General features: G+C 41.4%; 14 protein-coding genes and 2 non-coding genes across 16 annotated transcripts; 10 read left to right on the top strand and 6 right to left on the bottom strand.

The window, feature by feature from the left end:
• Positions 1-62: 62 nt before the first annotated feature.
• HK407_12g16970 (uncharacterized protein) lies at positions 63-491 on the top strand (the record flags this gene model as incomplete). The annotated part of the gene is made up of 1 exon (XM_060421648.1): positions 63-491. The coding sequence occupies one exon, from the start codon at positions 63-65 to the stop codon at positions 489-491; it is 429 nt and encodes a 142-aa protein (XP_060276023.1).
• Positions 492-521: 30 nt separating this feature from the next.
• On the bottom strand, positions 522-2,288 carry HK407_12g16960 (putative Sel1 repeat domain-containing protein; the record flags this gene model as incomplete). Its single annotated transcript, XM_060421647.1, has 1 exon — positions 522-2,288. The coding sequence occupies one exon, from the start codon at positions 2,286-2,288 to the stop codon at positions 522-524; it is 1,767 nt and encodes a 588-aa protein (XP_060276022.1).
• Positions 2,289-2,523: 235 nt separating this feature from the next.
• HK407_12g16950 (uncharacterized protein) lies at positions 2,524-3,204 on the top strand (the record flags this gene model as incomplete). The annotated part of the gene is made up of 1 exon (XM_060421646.1): positions 2,524-3,204. One exon carries the CDS (start codon positions 2,524-2,526, stop codon positions 3,202-3,204), a length of 681 nt encoding a protein of 226 aa, XP_060276021.1.
• A 156-nt stretch (positions 3,205-3,360) lies between these two features.
• HK407_12g16940 lies at positions 3,361-3,432 on the bottom strand. Its single transcript has one exon. It is a non-coding gene; the product is annotated as a tRNA-Met (tRNA).
• A 114-nt stretch (positions 3,433-3,546) lies between these two features.
• HK407_12g16930 (uncharacterized protein) lies at positions 3,547-4,026 on the top strand (the record flags this gene model as incomplete). The annotated part of the gene is made up of 1 exon (XM_060421645.1): positions 3,547-4,026. The coding sequence occupies one exon, from the start codon at positions 3,547-3,549 to the stop codon at positions 4,024-4,026; it is 480 nt and encodes a 159-aa protein (XP_060276020.1).
• A 109-nt stretch (positions 4,027-4,135) lies between these two features.
• HK407_12g16920 (putative transmembrane adaptor Erv26) lies at positions 4,136-4,660 on the top strand (the record flags this gene model as incomplete). Its single annotated transcript, XM_060421644.1, has 1 exon — positions 4,136-4,660. One exon carries the CDS (start codon positions 4,136-4,138, stop codon positions 4,658-4,660), a length of 525 nt encoding a protein of 174 aa, XP_060276019.1.
• Positions 4,661-4,748: 88 nt separating this feature from the next.
• HK407_12g16910 (exocyst complex component Sec6) lies at positions 4,749-6,824 on the bottom strand (the record flags this gene model as incomplete). The annotated part of the gene is made up of 1 exon (XM_060421643.1): positions 4,749-6,824. One exon carries the CDS (start codon positions 6,822-6,824, stop codon positions 4,749-4,751), a length of 2,076 nt encoding a protein of 691 aa, XP_060276018.1.
• A 330-nt stretch (positions 6,825-7,154) lies between these two features.
• HK407_12g16900 lies at positions 7,155-7,235 on the top strand. The gene has a single exon. It is a non-coding gene; the product is annotated as a tRNA-Leu (tRNA).
• Positions 7,236-7,324: 89 nt separating this feature from the next.
• Positions 7,325-7,573, bottom strand: HK407_12g16890 (putative ubiquitin; the record flags this gene model as incomplete). Its single annotated transcript, XM_060421642.1, has 1 exon — positions 7,325-7,573. The coding sequence occupies one exon, from the start codon at positions 7,571-7,573 to the stop codon at positions 7,325-7,327; it is 249 nt and encodes an 82-aa protein (XP_060276017.1).
• A 62-nt stretch (positions 7,574-7,635) lies between these two features.
• HK407_12g16880 (RNA polymerase Rpb2, domain 6) lies at positions 7,636-11,049 on the top strand (the record flags this gene model as incomplete). The annotated part of the gene is made up of 1 exon (XM_060421641.1): positions 7,636-11,049. One exon carries the CDS (start codon positions 7,636-7,638, stop codon positions 11,047-11,049), a length of 3,414 nt encoding a protein of 1,137 aa, XP_060276016.1.
• A 23-nt stretch (positions 11,050-11,072) lies between these two features.
• HK407_12g16870 (SOH1-like protein) lies at positions 11,073-11,381 on the top strand (the record flags this gene model as incomplete). Its single annotated transcript, XM_060421640.1, has 1 exon — positions 11,073-11,381. The coding sequence occupies one exon, from the start codon at positions 11,073-11,075 to the stop codon at positions 11,379-11,381; it is 309 nt and encodes a 102-aa protein (XP_060276015.1).
• Positions 11,382-11,485: 104 nt separating this feature from the next.
• HK407_12g16860 (uncharacterized protein) lies at positions 11,486-12,628 on the bottom strand (the record flags this gene model as incomplete). Its single annotated transcript, XM_060421639.1, has 1 exon — positions 11,486-12,628. One exon carries the CDS (start codon positions 12,626-12,628, stop codon positions 11,486-11,488), a length of 1,143 nt encoding a protein of 380 aa, XP_060276014.1.
• Positions 12,629-12,719: 91 nt separating this feature from the next.
• Positions 12,720-13,451, top strand: HK407_12g16850 (CHY zinc finger domain-containing protein; the record flags this gene model as incomplete). The annotated part of the gene is made up of 1 exon (XM_060421638.1): positions 12,720-13,451. The coding sequence occupies one exon, from the start codon at positions 12,720-12,722 to the stop codon at positions 13,449-13,451; it is 732 nt and encodes a 243-aa protein (XP_060276013.1).
• Positions 13,452-13,557: 106 nt separating this feature from the next.
• Positions 13,558-14,349, top strand: HK407_12g16840 (uncharacterized protein; the record flags this gene model as incomplete). The annotated part of the gene is made up of 1 exon (XM_060421637.1): positions 13,558-14,349. One exon carries the CDS (start codon positions 13,558-13,560, stop codon positions 14,347-14,349), a length of 792 nt encoding a protein of 263 aa, XP_060276012.1.
• Positions 14,350-14,868: 519 nt separating this feature from the next.
• Positions 14,869-15,108, top strand: HK407_12g16830 (uncharacterized protein; the record flags this gene model as incomplete). The annotated part of the gene is made up of 1 exon (XM_060421636.1): positions 14,869-15,108. A coding segment is annotated over one exon (240 nt), but the record flags the coding sequence as incomplete, so codon positions are not given.
• On the bottom strand, positions 15,080-16,936 carry HK407_12g16820 (uncharacterized protein; the record flags this gene model as incomplete). Its single annotated transcript, XM_060421635.1, has 1 exon — positions 15,080-16,936. The coding sequence occupies one exon, from the start codon at positions 16,934-16,936 to the stop codon at positions 15,080-15,082; it is 1,857 nt and encodes a 618-aa protein (XP_060276010.1).
• Between the last annotated feature and the right edge of the window lie 75 nt (positions 16,937-17,011).

Below are 17,011 nucleotides of genomic sequence, written 5' to 3'. Positions count from 1 at the left end.
GCTATGAAGCGCTTGCTAATTTGTAATCAATATATGAAAACTCTTTGAAGTGTAATCCCTGCATGAGAGCCAAGCATCTGCAAGAGCAAGATGTTTTTGGTAGATACTTCGTATTACCGAGTGTTCCTTATCTGCCCAAGCCTCGAAGAAAGGGAATGGCCAGGATATCGGGGGTGTGTGAAATAATCAGCCGCTTGAAGACATTTGAGGCAGAAAACGGTGTAATTGTGCAAGGCACTGCAACAGAATGCGAGCTGAGAGCTGCATTCGAAAAGTACGGGCCTATATTGCAAGTAAGGGTGCTTAGAAGATATGCATTTGTTGTATTTGAAAAGCATGTAGATATAAGTTTAGTATTTGGAAAGTATCATAGCATTGGAAACAGGAGGATGTATGCCGATAGGATAAAGCAATATGATGCAGACTTTATGCCTGTGATGTATAGAAACCGAGTTAATCTATGGCATAACCATATAAATAAATTTGAATGATTTTGTCTTGGATAGATTGCCTGGCTTGAACTAGGCATAGGGAGGGATTATTAAGTGGTTAGGCTTTACTAAAGACGACAGGAACATTCTGAGCTTTAGGGTGGAGTCCTCATCGCCTATTGATGATGCTTTGTAAAAGTGGAAGATTGCCTTGTCGATGTCAACAGCCACGCCGATTCCTCTCTCATAGCATCTACCAATGTTGTAGCTTGATCTTAGGTATCCATTCGCCAGTGCCAGATTATAGTGCTCGAATGCAAGCGCGAGGTTTTTCTCAACAATGATTCCTTTTTCAAAGCAGTAGCCCATTGCATCGATTGCTCTTGGATTCCCAAGATCCTTTGCCTTTTCAAGCAACCTTACGCCCAGATCCCTGTTGATTGGAATTCCACTTCCATTCAGGTGCAAAGAGCTCAGATTGAACAATGCCCAGTGGTTGTCTTTTTTTGAGCTAGCTTCGTACCACTTCTTAGCCATGTGAATGTCTTTCTTCACGCCATATCCTTTTTCGTAGTAGTACCCAAGTGTGTTTTGTGCCGACGAGTTTTCCATCTCTGCAGCTCTCTTCATAAGTTTGAATGACATCTCCGATGATGCACCAATGCCTATGCCAGATCTGTAGCACAATGCAAGGCTCACCAAGGCCTCATCGAAGTTTGCATTTATACCCTGCTGAAAGCATGCAACAGCCATCTCTGGGTTGCTAGGAACGCCATATCCGTTCTGGTAGCAGACACCAAGTGCATGGATAGAGTGATTGTTGTTTTCTGAAGCAGACTCCTTGTACCAGCGGACTGCCTCTTCCATGCATACTGGTGTTCCAAGTCCTTTTTGATGGCAATACCCAATATTGTGTTTTGCCCTAGCTAATCCCTGCTCAGCAGCGCGCTTATACCATTGAAATGCCTTGATCATGTTTTTAGCGACGCCTATTCCCTTCTGGTAGCAAAATGCAAGGTTGCATTGGGCCGAGGGATATCCTTGCAAAGCGCTTTTCTTGTATAGCTCGAATGCCCTTTGATGGTCTTTATCAACGCCCTTTCCCTCTTCATAGCAGTTTGCAAGTGCATTTTGTGCATATGAGTTTTCCATCTCTGCAGAGACTCTATACATCTCAAATGCCTTGAGTATATTTTTTTCGGTGCCTTTCCCTTCTTCGTAGCAATAGCCAAGGTTGTATAGTGCGGTGGGATCTTTGAATTCGGATGCATATCTAAAAAACTCGATGGCTATTTCCTGGTCATTATCTACTCCCACGCCTTTGAGAAAGCAGTATCCGAGTGCGCATATTGAGTGTATGTTTTTTTCATATGCGCTTTCGCTGTAGTATTTGATTGCAAGGAGGGAATCAGCAAGGAGCCCATATCCCTCCTGGTAGCATACACCTATGCAATATTTGGCATGTGAACAGCCGTGCCTACTTGCATGGAATAGCCAATCGGTGGATTTTTTGCCGATTTCTCTTAGCTTATCGCCATATTTTTTTGCAGCCAGCCAGTCTATTGCAGCCGTTGGCCTGCCGAATCTTCTTATAAAGCTCAGCCTTATCAATGCAAGTCCATTATTGCTCAATACAGCCTTTGCATACATCATCTCTGCCATTTTCATGTTTGGCAATGTTCCTATTCCGAACTCGTAGCAGAATCCAGAGACAGCAAGAGAATTTACGTCTCTGGATGAGTTTTCAAGGTGCAGTTTAAAGCCAAGTGTCTCATTCCTTTCGATTCCTATGCCAAGCAATTTCTCATCGGCACTCTTAAACATACTTCCCCAAAGAAGCGAGTGAAGCGAGCTCATTCAAGCAGAGCAGCTTGTTGTTTCTAGAAATATAAGCCACAGGTTTTGCAGCACGGTTTCTTGGCGATTATGGCCGTGTATTGGAAGAATTGATGAAACTGCTGCCTCAGTCTTGCATCTATTACCTCTTGATTAGTGAAACATAATGGGATCAGTAGCACAGACCATGGAATGCATAATAATATGCGCTTATGGCAGTGCATTGCTCCAGATATGCTTTGAATCATGAGCCCTGATGATTGAGGAAGAGATCATCCATATAATGGAAGAAATAGACTGCACCTTTTCATCAATCAACAGAACATTGAGGAAGATGAAAGAGATTCTTGAGCGAGTTGAAAAGGAAAACAAGCAGATTGTTAGCAACTTAGGGCCATGGCAAAGATTTTTTTGCATTGGCTCAACAGAAGAAATCATAACTGAATATCCAAGAAATGTAACAACACAGAATGATATTGATGAAAGCTGTGCCGACGATACGTGCATACAGGATGAAAGCTCGATGTCGATGAAGCTTTCTTCGCCCAGAAATCCATTTGTGGATAACGGATCGTCTGAAACATTGAACAGAACGTTTCTGGGTGATCTCGAAGCCAGGTTCAACTGGAGTAATGCCGAGAACACATCGTCAAGCATTGTTCCGGTGATTGAAGAGAGGGGATTTGAGTTTCAAGAGGAATCAGAATCCTCAGATGCAATTCTGCCATTTAATCCAAGCATGTTGCCGCCTGCATTCCAAACAGATGAAGGAATATTCATAGTGTACAGATATATTGCGGGATGCTCTGGAGCAACAATCGAGGATATATGCAGAGGAGCACCAATGCTAGGAAGAAAAAGAATACAGATATTTGTTGACATGCTGCTTAGGAAGAAGTTTATAGGCAAAAGGGGAGCGAGCTTTCGGACATCATAAGGAAATGCATGTATCTGATGCATTGAAGTATCCACTGAATAAATATTTGTGACATATAAACGGGTATGTTGGTTTTAAAGAGCGAGAATAACTAGCTATAGCTATATGTAAATCAGGAAATGCGAAGTGTATATGAGTTTTGTTGCAGATGCAAAATGCGACATGCGAGAGTCGAACTCGCACCTCTGGATTATGAGACCAACACGCTAACCGCTACGCCAATGTCGCTCTCCCATGACACACCGGGATAATTCTTTTCGCAATGCTGACGAATTAATCCTGATTCATTTGCACCTGTAAATACACATTCCAGAATAAATATTTCGTTTCTCTAGGGTCGCAATGAATAAACAATTGGAGGAAGTTGAGTCTCTATGTCTCAAAGGAATCAAGAAAGGTGACACAAGAACAGTAGAAATGTATTTTGGCCCCTATCTTTCGTTTGTGCCAAGCACACAGCACAGCGCGTTTATAAAAGCATACATGCTTCTGCACTACTTCTCATCAAACCAGAAGGCACTGTTCTACACAACATTGGAAACCGTAACTCCCTCTGAGCTTGAAGACAAAAACATAATGCTTGTTATGGAAGTGGACACATGTGTTAATATAGGAGCGGTTGAAAAGCTCAAAAAAGCAGTTGGGAGCAATACAAGCAAGGAGCTGAATACTCTTCTCAAAAGCATTGTTGATAGCCAGGTGAAGACGATTGAGCTGTCTGAATGCTCGGAAGAGGTAGAAGCGATGGGCCAGGAGATAATCGACAGGCGAGTCATCGAGGTTGCAATGTTTATTGGAAAGAACTCATCTGGGAATTTCTGAAACCGAGAGTGTTACTACAACGATTTGCCGGCGATTGTTTTAAATGAAGCATTTGAATTTATCCAAGCCAAGACGTTTACTTATATTTTTTGGAAAAGTATCCCTGGAAATGATCTCTATCTTTTTCAAGAGTTTGTTCTTAATTCTTGGCTCTGTCGGCGGCATTCTGGCATTTGGAATGGGAATCATCAAGGCAATAGATTACATTGAAGACAGGGCATATGCAGCAAAGAAATACATTGCAACAATAGTGCAGATCAGCATGGGCCTGCATTTTGTTTTCTTGCTACGAGGCGTCTCTATACTCCATATTTTGTTTAGCTTGTCTATACAGTACTCTTTCTACTGCTTACTGGAGCTATATCCTCTTGTAAAAATGGACAACCCATACTTTATATATGGAACAATAGCATCACTGATCAATCACTTTCTTGTGATACGCATGGTTTTTTCGAAGTCCAAGGTATATGGGCTGGAGATCATATTCAGCTTTGCACTGATATGGATAACGCCGTTCTGCTTCTTCCTGAGCTTGAGTGCAAATGACGAGGCATTGATGATCAAGGGGAAAAAAGCATCTCCAACAATGATTGGAAATATCCTGAAGAAGTATCTATTTAAAGAAAGCAAATAGGGTTTGCTTGATCCTGGCTCGAGCTAGGAACAATTAAATATAATTCATAGCATGGCAATATCGACAGTTTTTAATCCTCACGAATTCATCATAACGTGGTCAGTCTTGAAAAGATGGTTTTTTCTTTACTTATAACATCAGTAAAACACTCTTTGAGTCTATCACCGAACTTTCTTTTCTGTTCATCACTGAGATCATCTCTCTTCTTTATAACTGTTCTGATGAAGTTCTTGCTGATGTCCGGATATGTAAACTTCAAGGACTTCACTTCTACGATGAAAAGATCATCATTTCTTGTTTCAATCAGTGGGATGATCTTCAGCAGCGGCTCCAGCGCAGCCTTTACATCTTCTCTATCTCCATATCCTCCAAGCAGGTCTAGCAGTTTTTTGTGGTCGTATCTCAGCATCCTATTGCATGACTCAGTTATGATTGCTCGTTTTCTTCCAAGCTGCTTCATGTATGCAAGCACAATCGATGTTGAAAGCTCGTGGATAAACGTTATGAACGAATATTCACTCATTGTGTTCTTGTAATCGTTCAGAAAGTCCTGAAGCGTCAGCATCATAACCTTCGTTGCATGGCTGTCGTACCATTCATTTGTAAAAATCTTATCAATCGCTGGCTGGCATGAGTATATTATAAACTCAGATAGATACGTGTTTGATGCTTTTAGAATGTCGATGAATATGTCACACAGCTCTTTGATTTCGTCATTGTGGTATGCTGGTAGAGAAGTGATGTATTGAGCTACTCTTAGCCCGCTATTCCCAAACATAATGCAGAAGTCCTCATAACCTACTTTACTGTTCATTTCACAAGATGGCTCAAAATCCTTATCCATCGCATCAATCAGATTTGCCTTAAATATCTCGCAATACTTAGTCACGGTCTTTGTGATATGTGCAAATATTCTTTTGTTGAATCCAATAGGCTCCAGCTGCATCCTAATTATTTGCAGAAGACTAATAAATCCAGGGCTTATTAGCTTATCGTCCTCGTCTCTAGGCAAATCTTCGCTTCTTGCATAAAACTTCTCCACCTCAAGCTTTGTTATGTTTATTATCCACTCTCGTAGCTTTTCCTGCGCAACCTTTGAGTACTTCTCAAGCAGCTCATTTTCATTCTCAATAAGACGCTTACCCAGTGCGTCCGGTATTCTGTTGAATTTCGATTCAATCGTATTGTGGTAGTTCCCAGTATACTCTATAATCGCAAGAATCTCCCCTGCATCCAGCCTGTTCGCAACATCATCCAAAAACAGCTTCAGGTTGCTATGGTACATCACAAGAATCTCATCAAATGCATAAAAGTTAAAGTTCATATTCTCATCAACAAACACAAGATCATCAAGTATGAAATCCATCTTATTAACAAAGATCTCTTCGTTCCTGAGCTTATCAAATTTGTTTTTGACCGACACTCCAATTGCCTTCATCACCCTGCTCTTCAGCATCTTTGGATTCCTTGTAAGATACATTCTATACATCCTGTTCAGTTCTTTCAACACCAAGTCCTCGCTTCCCTCTCCAGCCTGAACCTTCCTTGTTAATTCATCTCTTGCTTCCTCCTTCTCAATTATCTTCTGAAGCTTGCCTATAATCTCATAGTTTTCAATAAACCCCTCGCATGCCTCAAGCACCTTTGCAGTAAAATCCAAGGAGTTCTTCTCAATCGTATTCAATGCCTTGCTCACCTCGATGTAATCGTCATGAGAAACATCAGATTTGTACATCTCAAGCAGACATCCAAAATCCTCGGCATCATAGACATTCTTATGGTACACCATAATGTCTTCTGATTCAACTGGATTATCTATGCTCTTAAGTTTCTCCGAAACCTCAATCACTTTGCTAAGATTAGAATGTGCCAGGCAGATCATCTTCACAGATTTGTATTCTTTGACAAGAGAAAAGAACCCTCTGAGCACATCAGCATTCTTATCTTTGCACTCAACAAACATCTGGAAATGCTGATCAAGCTCAGATATGCTTTTTGATGTGTCGAAAATGCTAGTATAACACCTTGAAATCATTGCTATAAGATTCTGGTTATGGATTTCATACTTTTCCTTGGAATTTCTCTGTACGGTGTCGAGCTTTGCATGCAGATCGCTTGGATGTCTCAATGTTTGCGACAGATTTTCTATGGCCTTTTGCATCATGATGGGCTTTGATTGTTTTGTCATGATTACTTGCTCAGCTGTGCAGTTGAATTGGTGTTTCTAGAGTGCTTTCTGAATGAGCTATTTGTTGATTGATTAGAGTGCATCTGTATGGGATTATCAAAGATATTGCAGCGATCCGATGCAGCCTGTGCATCCATGCATTTATACACACTACCTGATTAATACACTTCCAAATGTGCCTGTGATTCATCAGGCTGTTTGTGGATATTTGTGGCATGAGTTCCACTAATTCATAGACACACAAACTACGTTCCTATGCCATATAAACCATACAATTGGTGGAATTACATCTAATTTTGTTGCGTAGGTGTAATGGCCGAGCGGTCCAAGGCGCTGGAATTAGGCTCCAGTCTCTACGAGGCGGGGGTTCGAATCCCTCTTGCACCATTTTGCACAGCCTCAACAACGCCAAATACTACTCAATGCTTCTTTTATTTCCTGTTTTTCATCGCTATACACTGTGCTCATCCTTTCTCCTATCCCCCTCTCAGCGCCAAAACCATGTGGACCACGTTTTCTGAATACGCCATTCTTTCAGAGCTCACAAGATCGGTGAGCTTAACATCGTCATTCATCAAAATCCTCCCGTTACAAACAAGCCTCTGCTGCTCTGGAGAGATCATCACGAGCTCTTCTATTCTAACCTTCAGATCTCTAATCGACATAGCCAATTCCATATCTATATCCAGGTCCTTTCCCGTCATTGTCTTGATCATCAGCTTCATTACTCAGGGGCAATGCATAAAAAACAAATTGTTTATGCTTCAAGCAGTTTGTGCCGCCACAAATGCCAGCATTTGCTGTACGCTGTGCATCCGTGTATGTAAATTTTTATACCGTCTTCCCCATGAGAGAGGACCAGAGGCTTGAGCTGATAAAGCTCTTCTTCAGGGAAAAGGGGCTGGTCAGGCAGCATATAGAATCATACGACTACTTCGTTAATCACGAAATAAAGGCACTGGTCAAAGCAAACCAGGTGGTGGACTCAGACATCGACCATACATTCTATCTTAAGTATCTGGACATCCGTGTTGGGAAATCAAGCATAGAAGAAAGCATGGTGAAGTACAACGTATTTCCGATTGAATGCAGGCTGAGAGACATTACATATTCTGCAGATATATATGTAGATGTGGAATATGTCCGGAACGGACAGATAGTTGTGAAAAGAGACGTTTGCATTGGAAAGATGCCAGTGATGCTGAGGAGCAGCAAATGCCACCTTAGCACAGAACACACAGGAGTGATAGAGAGCAGAGATACAAAAGCAAAAAAAATCAGGGAGTCACAGGAGTGCCCTTTGGATGTTGGTGGATACTTTGTCATCAGGGGAATCGAACGGGTGATTCTAATACAAGAGCAACTATCTAAAAATAGGATAATTATTGAGTCTGGAGCAAAAGGGCTGTTTGCATCAGTGACTTCTTCTACCGATGAGCATAAGAGCAAAACATCTGTAACCGTTAAGGACGATTGCTACTACCTGAAGAGCTCCATGTTTAATGAAGAGGTGCCTGTTGTGATAGTAATAAAGGCGCTTGGACTTGTACAGGATAGGGAAATAGCAGAATGTGTGGGGAGGGAGTATTTTGATATGATGGTGCCCAGCTTTGGAGAGTGCATGGCAAAAGGCGTATTCACGAATGAGCAGGCACTGCATTACATTGGAAATTGCATAAAGCTGAAGCAAGACGATTGCAAGGTTGATGAGGTTCGCACCATCCTTTCAGAAAAGATCCTGCCGAATGTCCACATTGACGGATGTGATATGAGGAAGAAGGGCATTTATATATCATTTATGATAAGGAGGCTGACACAAACAAGACTAGGCATTCTGAAAGAGGATGACAAGGACTTTGTAGGCAACAAAAGATTTGAGCTTGCGGGCCAGCTACTGTCGATTCTCTTTGAAGACACATTTAAGAGATTCAACTTTGAGCTCAAGAAATCGATTGACAAGATTCTGAGCAAGAGGACGCGGGCACAGGAGTTTGATGCATTGACGTTTTTGAGTCTGCAGGCAAACATGATCACATCGACGCTTTCAAGAGCAATATCTACGGGCAACTGGAATCTTAAAAGGTTTAGAATGGAGAGAAGCGGTGTAACACATGTTCTATTGAGGCACTCATATATATCTGCGCTTGGGATGATGACGAAAATCAACTCACACTTTGAAAAGACACGAAAAGTCAGTGGGCCTCGCTCGTTGCATACATCTTCATGGGGGATGCTTTGCCCCGTCGATACACCTGAAGGAGAGTCATGTGGTCTTGTGAAGAATCTTGCACTGCTTGCAGAAATAACCACGGATTCCGATGTCAAGCCAATAATGGATCTAATATTCAGGCTGGGTGTTGTACAAATAGAAGCAGTGTACACAAGAGAGATACACGCAAATGATGTATACAGTGTATTTATAAACGGAGATATCGTTGGAATAACCAATAGAGTTGATTTTGTTGTTAATCGGTTCAAGCTCTATAGACGAAAGGGATTGATTGGAAGGTTTGTATCAATATATAAAGTAGCATCAGAAAAGATTGTTCATATAGCGTCCGACAATGGAAGGATATGCCGCCCATTGATTGTTGTTGACAAAGAAAGAAAGAATATGGGCATTATTGAAGACTCTATAGAGAATGCTTTTCAGAGGATTGGTGTTGCAGATGGAATGATTGATGCTGTTCCTGAGGATGCTAAGAGGAAGAATAGCGGGTTTTTTGATTACTACCTCAAGCACAAATCTTTTTCTGACCTTCTGGAAGAGGGATTTATCGAGTATCTTGATGCAAACGAGGAGAACGACTGTCTTGTGGCGCTGAAGCCCGAGGACGTTGGAGATGAGACAACGCATCTCGAGATCTCAGAATTTGCAATTCTTGGATATGTTGCAGGGCTTGTCCCATTTCCGCATCATAATCAGAGCCCACGAAACACATATCAGTGTGCAATGGGTAAGCAGGCGATTGGACACATAGCTTTGAACACGAAGAAGAGATTTGACTCGGTGATACTCCAACTGACATATACCCACAAGCCGATGGTTTCCACCAAGATCCTTGATCTGATAAACTACAATGAGATGCCTGCTGGGCAGAACGCAATGGTTGCTGTGATGAGCTATTCTGGATACGATATTGAAGATGCGCTGATCCTTAACAAGGCATCGATAGACCGGGGCATCTTCCGTGTGGAGGTTTATAAAACGAACACTGCTTTTTTGAAGAAGCATGGGAATGGAATGCCGGATATGCTCAATCCGAATCCAAATGAAAGTGTTTTAGATATTGATGGGCTTGGAAAGCCTGGCAAGATGGTTAAGGATGGAAGCGTATACGTTAATAAAACGTCGCCAGTTGATGGGATATACAAGTTTACAGGAAAGATTCACCGAGGAGAGCCTGCATACATAGACAAGGTGCTGATAGCGAAGTCCCAAGACCAGACACTGATAAAGACAATGATGCGGCAGACAAGGCCGCCGGAAATAGGAGACAAGCTGAGCAGTAGGCATGGGCAGAAAGGTGTCATAGGGCTGATTGTAAAGCAGGAAGATATGCCTTTCAATGACCAAGGAATTGTTCCCGATATAATAATGAATCCGCATGGGTTTCCGTCTAGAATGACTGTTGGGAAGATAATAGAGCTAATTTCTGGAAAAGCAGGAGTATTGGAAGGAAAGATTGCAGACAGCACGGCTTTTAAGAAAAACCTGGTTGAGGAGACATGCCAGCTTCTGGTAAGAAACGGATACAGCTATTCGGGAAAAGACTGCTTTACAAGTGGTACAACAGGCGCACCTTTGATGGCGTACATATTTTTTGGGCCTGTGTTTTACCAGAGGCTTAAGCACATGGTTGCAGACAAGATCCACATGAGGGCGCGAGGGCCAAGAGCAATATTGACAAGGCAGCCTACGGAAGGAAGAAGTAAGGATGGAGGGCTGAGGCTGGGAGAAATGGAAAGAGACTGTTTGATAGGATATGGTGCATCATCGCTTATTGTTGAAAGGCTGATGGTGTCGTCTGATGCATTTGAAACATATGTATGCAAGTCGTGCGGAGTGTTGGCATTTAAAGGATGCTGTGTTGCGTGCAAAAGCACAACACCTTCTATTGTGACAATTCCGTATGCTTGCAAGCTCTTGTTTCAGGAGCTTATGTCAATGAATATTCTTCCTCGACTGCATATTGAATGATTTGGATGGATTTGGCTATGCCCATGGCATCAAGGTTTGAAAAGGAGCTTGAGTTTGTACAACTGCTTTGCAACCCGGACTATTTGAGATGGTTACATACCGAAGGATATTTTGAATCAAGCGAGTTCAAGCAGTACCTGAAGTACTTAGAATACTGGAAATCACCTGGATATTCGAAGTTTCTTGTGTATCCGCAATGCCTGGTGGTTTTGCAGTATCTCAATCGAAGTGATGTTGAAGATGTGTTTGCCAGTGGGTTTCTGCAGCATCTTGGAGAGCAACAGCACTTTATCTGGCTGAACAAGCACAAAGAGAATTGGAATAGAAAGTAAATGCTGCTATGCCTAGATGCCTGTGCTTTAGAGATGTGAGGATTTTGTAATATAAATATCGTATATCATTTACTTAGATAGTTGGCAATGCAATGCGTGAACTATTATTTAGTATCAAAAAAGTCTGGTTCGAATGAATATATGGTTTCATAGGAGATGTCCTCAATTATATCCTCATCTTCAATTCCTAAGAACTTTAAGTCGTCATCTGACACGCTTTCTTCACTTTTAGTGATGTATATGAGATACGTTCCTTCTGGGCAGCATTCTGTTTCTGAACTCAATGCAATAATATTCATTAGATGCACTCGTCGTGCAAATGCAAAAAATGTTTTTTCAAGGATGTGCTTCTTTGTGTTGATAGCTCTTATATACCGTCCCGGCATTTTTGCATCTGAAAATACTACTTTCTTGGTCAGCACATCACCATAGCTTGTATGTATCTTGTATGCATAATCATTTGGTATTTTGTGTGTGTCTGCATTGGTATGTGCAGAACTTAAAGCCGATCCATTAACTAAATCCTCACTTGCATGCACCTTTTCCATTCTACTTTCATGTTTATCATCAGTAGACGTTACTGTTACTGATAGCAGGGGATCTAGAACATATCCAACGCCGCACATGGAGTTGCATCTTGAAAACATTTCCGAAATTTCCTTATGCCCGTGACGAGGATACACGAAAGGCACCATGCCGATGTTTTTAGCGTACATATTCATTCTCATGGCAATATTGTCTTCTGCGGCAATCCCATTTATCAAAATCGTTCTTGATGCTTCAGAAAGGGACTGCAAAAACTCCTCGAAGGCCACACGCCTTCTAAGCAGTTTGCCAACAAGATGCTTTTCTTCTAGATTCAGAACACTTGAATCTGCGATTTCCGTCTTAGTGTATGGAATTCTATAGGGCTTACCTGACTCATCTATGTAGAAATGATTTGGTATTTTTATGAACTCAACAAAGGCCATCATGCCTGCCTCGTGCATATGCAGAATAATCTCATCAGTAGGCCTGATGACTGCAGGAAACGCTTCCAGCTGAAGCTCCGATTGAAAGCTGCCCTTGTTAAGAATACAGTTTTTGACATACTTACTTGATTTAAGCTTTGAGTATCCTTTGTATGTGGAGCCATATGTTACATTACTGTCAAAAATAATTGTACTGCTGCTTTTTTCTTTCTGAAGTCGTAAGCAGTCTCGGACTGTTGTTCCTTCAAATCCGACATCAAATAATTCCGGCCTCATGCACCTGGGGATCCCTTTCATCAATTATGGCGAGACAGAACATCACATGAAACATTTTGAATAAAATACACAATGTTGTTGTATAGATCAGATGGCTTGCCAACACTATTCAAACAACAACCTGCTAATATTTGAGTGCTGCAAAAAAGCATATCCATGCCGATTGTGCCACGACATGAATGAGATACACAGGTCGAATAGATACGAGATATCGAAGATGCAGTGCATATTGTGCAACACCAAGCAGCAAGCCTCACAGAGGTGCTTGGCATGCAACACAGAGGTATCTCGGTATTATTGTAATAAATGCAACCTATGGGATAGTTCTGGAGACAGAATTTTCCATTGTGAAGAATGCAAAGTGTGCAGACGAGGAAATGCAGAGGATGCATTTCACTGTGATGCTTGCCAAACATGCCTTCTGATAAACGGATCAAGAGAGCATGTTCATGTGGAGAATGCAACGGGAAGAAATTGCCCGATATGTGCAGAAGGAATGCATGAATGCACAGAAGTTCTTGTGCTTCTCAGATGCGGGCATAGCATGCATGAAAGCTGCCTTCTAGACTATATGAAGAAGGCATACACATGTCCTATATGTTCAAAGCCAATGGGAAATACGTCGATGGTTGATGCAAAGATCAGATGTCTTGTGGACAGCGAAGCGGAATTGTTTAGTGGCGTAGCGGAGCTGTGCTCTATCGAATGTGGTGATTGTGGCAATCCATCTAAGGCTGTCCGTGGGATTGTGTACAATAGATGTCCGTTCTGTGGCTCATGCAACACAATAGCTATGGCGTGTAGAGAGCAACAAGCAGCTTGATATACTGCTTGGCGAATCTAGTAGAGTATGTGCCTGAGGCAGGGAGATTAAAGGCCGAGGAGTGATTAAAGTTTGAATGTGTTTGGAATGTGTTTTTCTACCCTTTATGTTGAGAATTTCGATTGTTCCGGATACGAATGTTTTCATACTGCATTTAGATATGATTAGAAAGCTGTATGAGGATGAGTTTCCGATAGATGTATCAATGTCTATATCGAAGGTTGTTCTACAAGAACTAGATCACAACAAAGGTAAGATGGCAGAGGCCAGAAAGGCCATTAGGTTTCTTGAGAAGGTTTATAATGCGTCAATTACGGAGCTTGAAGGAAAGCTCAAGGACAGCAGCATGGATGTTGTTGATGGAGGCAAGCCTATGCCTGAGGTGCATAACAATGACGACAAGATCCTGAGCTTTGCATCAAAGCAGATCCATCCAGTTGTTTTGACAAGTGACAAGGCGTTTTATCTGAAGTCGAAGTGCTATAATGTTGAGTCGATTCTGATGCAGAGCCTGTCGTATGAACAGCTGAAGATCAAGATTTTAGGGATTTATACGGGAATAGAGCCTATGGACATTGATGAGGAAAACAGTAAGCTGGATGGAGATGAGAAGATAAAAGAACTAATCCGAGACAAGCTGCTGCCAACCATTCTGCTGATAATGGAGAAAAGCATAGGAAGGCCTTATGTTCTTTTTTTCCCGGACGACCTTAAGGCAGTGACTCTTGAGTTTTTGCTGGATCTGATAATCAAGGAGAACGGTTTATTTCATCCGTACTTACCTCGGAAGTCAAGGGAAATAGTGCAGGGGTTGAAGAAGAAGTTCAAGAATGCAAAAGGGGAAGAGCTTTTGCGGCTTGGCTCTGAACTTTTAATGATGTTCAGGATTGTGTACTAAAGCTGTTTATTGGTGCCGCCAAGCCGATGATTCCTTTTGATGCATCAATGCGCGATTAGCGAGGACTTGCAGTTAAGATATGATATGATAAAGGATAATGTGTGATAAGTAGGTCTCCTTTTAGCTTTCGTGTGCTTTTACAGGGAGTAAGCTGATTGAGTATTTTGGTTAGTTGCATCAAGCATAGCATTAAAATAACGATGAATTCTTGTTTTAGGTATCATTATTCAAACCCAATGCACTGGTATGAGGTATCCTTCCCACAAGGTTGTTGCTGCGCCGTATTCACTGTTTCTATTGTAGTTTCGATCGTTATCAGAGGAGCCTCAACGGGTCGATCTTTCTGACGGCACTGCTTATAACAACCTTATATATGGCAATCAAAAAAGTTACAGCGAGATAATTGAAGAATGCTGGTGGATCAACATCCACATCCATAAAGAGATCCTAAAGCTGAGTTCAGGATACAATACCGTTGCTGGTGAAAGAGGGGAGTCGATAAGTGGTCTTAGGCAGAAGGTGTATTGTGCAAGAGAAATGCTGAAGGAATCGTTTATATATCTCTTTGGCGAGCCCATTAGTAGTCTGTACAGCTCATCTGCAGCTCTGCTAATAGACATTACGCTGAGTCCAAAGTTTTCACACAAAACATTTCTGGTTATTTGCAACAATCCAAACATGATTGAGAAGTTTCCGAAGTCTCTTCTCTTGATTAGCATACTGTATTATATCATAAGCACGAGCCAGCCATGGATATAGTCAGTGGCCTGGCACTAAACTCCAATATTGAGCTCAGGTCAATATGAACTACATGGGAGTCTTCTTCAACACATGCCTTTATCTCCAAGTTACTGAGATGTTCAGAACAATATCTACTTATTATGCTTCCATTCGATAGGATTTCTTGTGTTTTCTTGGCATCTACATTTTGATCAGCCAGTCTTATTCTTAGGTCAGGATCGTGCTTAATTGTTATTTCCTTGTTGTTATGCAAATGTAATGCAAGGTAAATAAAATATTTTCCAAAGATATGCACGGCTTGATCATTCGTTTTTGCATTTAGCAAGTATATTGCGTCCAGAATCATGCTAAGTATATCAATGGAGTCATGGCAGCCTTGTATCTCTCTGTACTTAGATATCAATATTTCGCGATTTTGTGCAGGAACACCATACGCAAACATGCAGTCGAGCAACTTTCCCAATGTTTCGATTTCCTGCGGATTACTTCGTTTGATTGCAAGTATGTTGAGATGCCTCTCAAAAATTACATTGTAAAAACTCTCATTCTTTATGTTTGCATGCAGAAGCTGGTATATCAGCGGGAAGTATCTACTATTAACTGTAATGCATATTCTATTGAACAGCTTAAGCATGCAGTCCTTTTGAATGCTCTTATCAAGCGGAGTGCTTAGGCATACCTCGGGGACCTCCTGGTATATCTTTATCAGAAAGTCATCTTTTGCATACTGGGCGATCTTTGAGAACACTGCAGCTATCACGCTGTTTATTCGCTTCCTACTTACTGTGTCTTTCTCCATATGAAATATTATTTCGTCCTTTCTTTTGTATATTGCCTTGTGGTTGCTCTTGCCTATCAATGCCACGAGAGTTTTAAGGCATTCGTGGTTGTGGAGCCCAAGCTTTATACAACGATCAATTGCTATGTCTTTGTGTATTTTGTATGTCCTTGCTATTTGAAGCCCGAAGTGCCTTGAGTTTGGATTTTGGGATTCAATGAGCCTGAAGGCAAATGCCTCTGCCTTTGGCGTGCATTTATTTGTTTTCAGAAGAAGTATCACTGCTTCTATTGAAAGAGCTATTTCGATTTGTAAACGAATCTTGTCCCTTGGAGGAATGATTACTGCATCTATTGAGTTTGTAAATGACTTGTCCATGCAGAGGAGGCCTTTGGAGTGGAGAATGCCGAATATCTCGATGAGCTTGACCTTGAGAAACGGATCATCTGCTTTTGTGAAAATAGAGATCAAAAACAGAATGTCGTTTTCAATAATATCAATGCTTCCTGTTGTCATGAACTTGTCAACAACTATTTGTGCCTTTATATAAACATCAGAATGCTCTTTACTTACTATATTGACTTTTGAGTTTGGATTGAGTTTATGGAATGCAACCAACGCCTTTTTGTGAAACGGATCCTGAATATTGTTTGGACAAACATATCTCATGAGGTTGTCTAGTATGAGGCTCTTGTTATTCAAGTTGCATATGGCAGTCAATGCATTATTTCTTGTTTCCTTGTTGCTTAGATCCTTCATGATTGTGTTAATTGCCATGACTATGCTTTCACTGCCATCTATAGCCATAAGCCCCAAGTACCCTGCGCTTTTGATTCTCTGAATTCCCGAGTCACATGCCTTTACAAAGTCAGCATCGTTGATCTTGTATGCAAGCATTTGCATGTATATCGTCTTTAGGATGTTAGAGTATCTGACATGCGATTCTGATTCGTTTGAGCAGGCAATCTTGCGTCTTTCCTTGATCACAGCATCTTCTTGATCTTTTTCTGAAAGATCTCTGGTTGATGAGATGAACGATGCAAGCAGAGGTTCTATCTTGGCAGACATTTGTTATTTGGTCGGCTTTGTCTTTTGAGTAATCGTTTCATGTTGTTTATTTGCAAATAGAATGATAATCATGGG

Source organism: Ordospora pajunii, assembly GCF_021821965.1.
Source record: "Ordospora pajunii strain FI-F-10 chromosome Unknown Cg_12A, whole genome shotgun sequence".
Taxonomy (NCBI): Eukaryota; Fungi; Microsporidia; family Ordosporidae; genus Ordospora; species Ordospora pajunii.
Note: the sequence above shows the minus strand (reverse complement) of the source record. Positions and strands in the feature narration are given on the sequence as shown.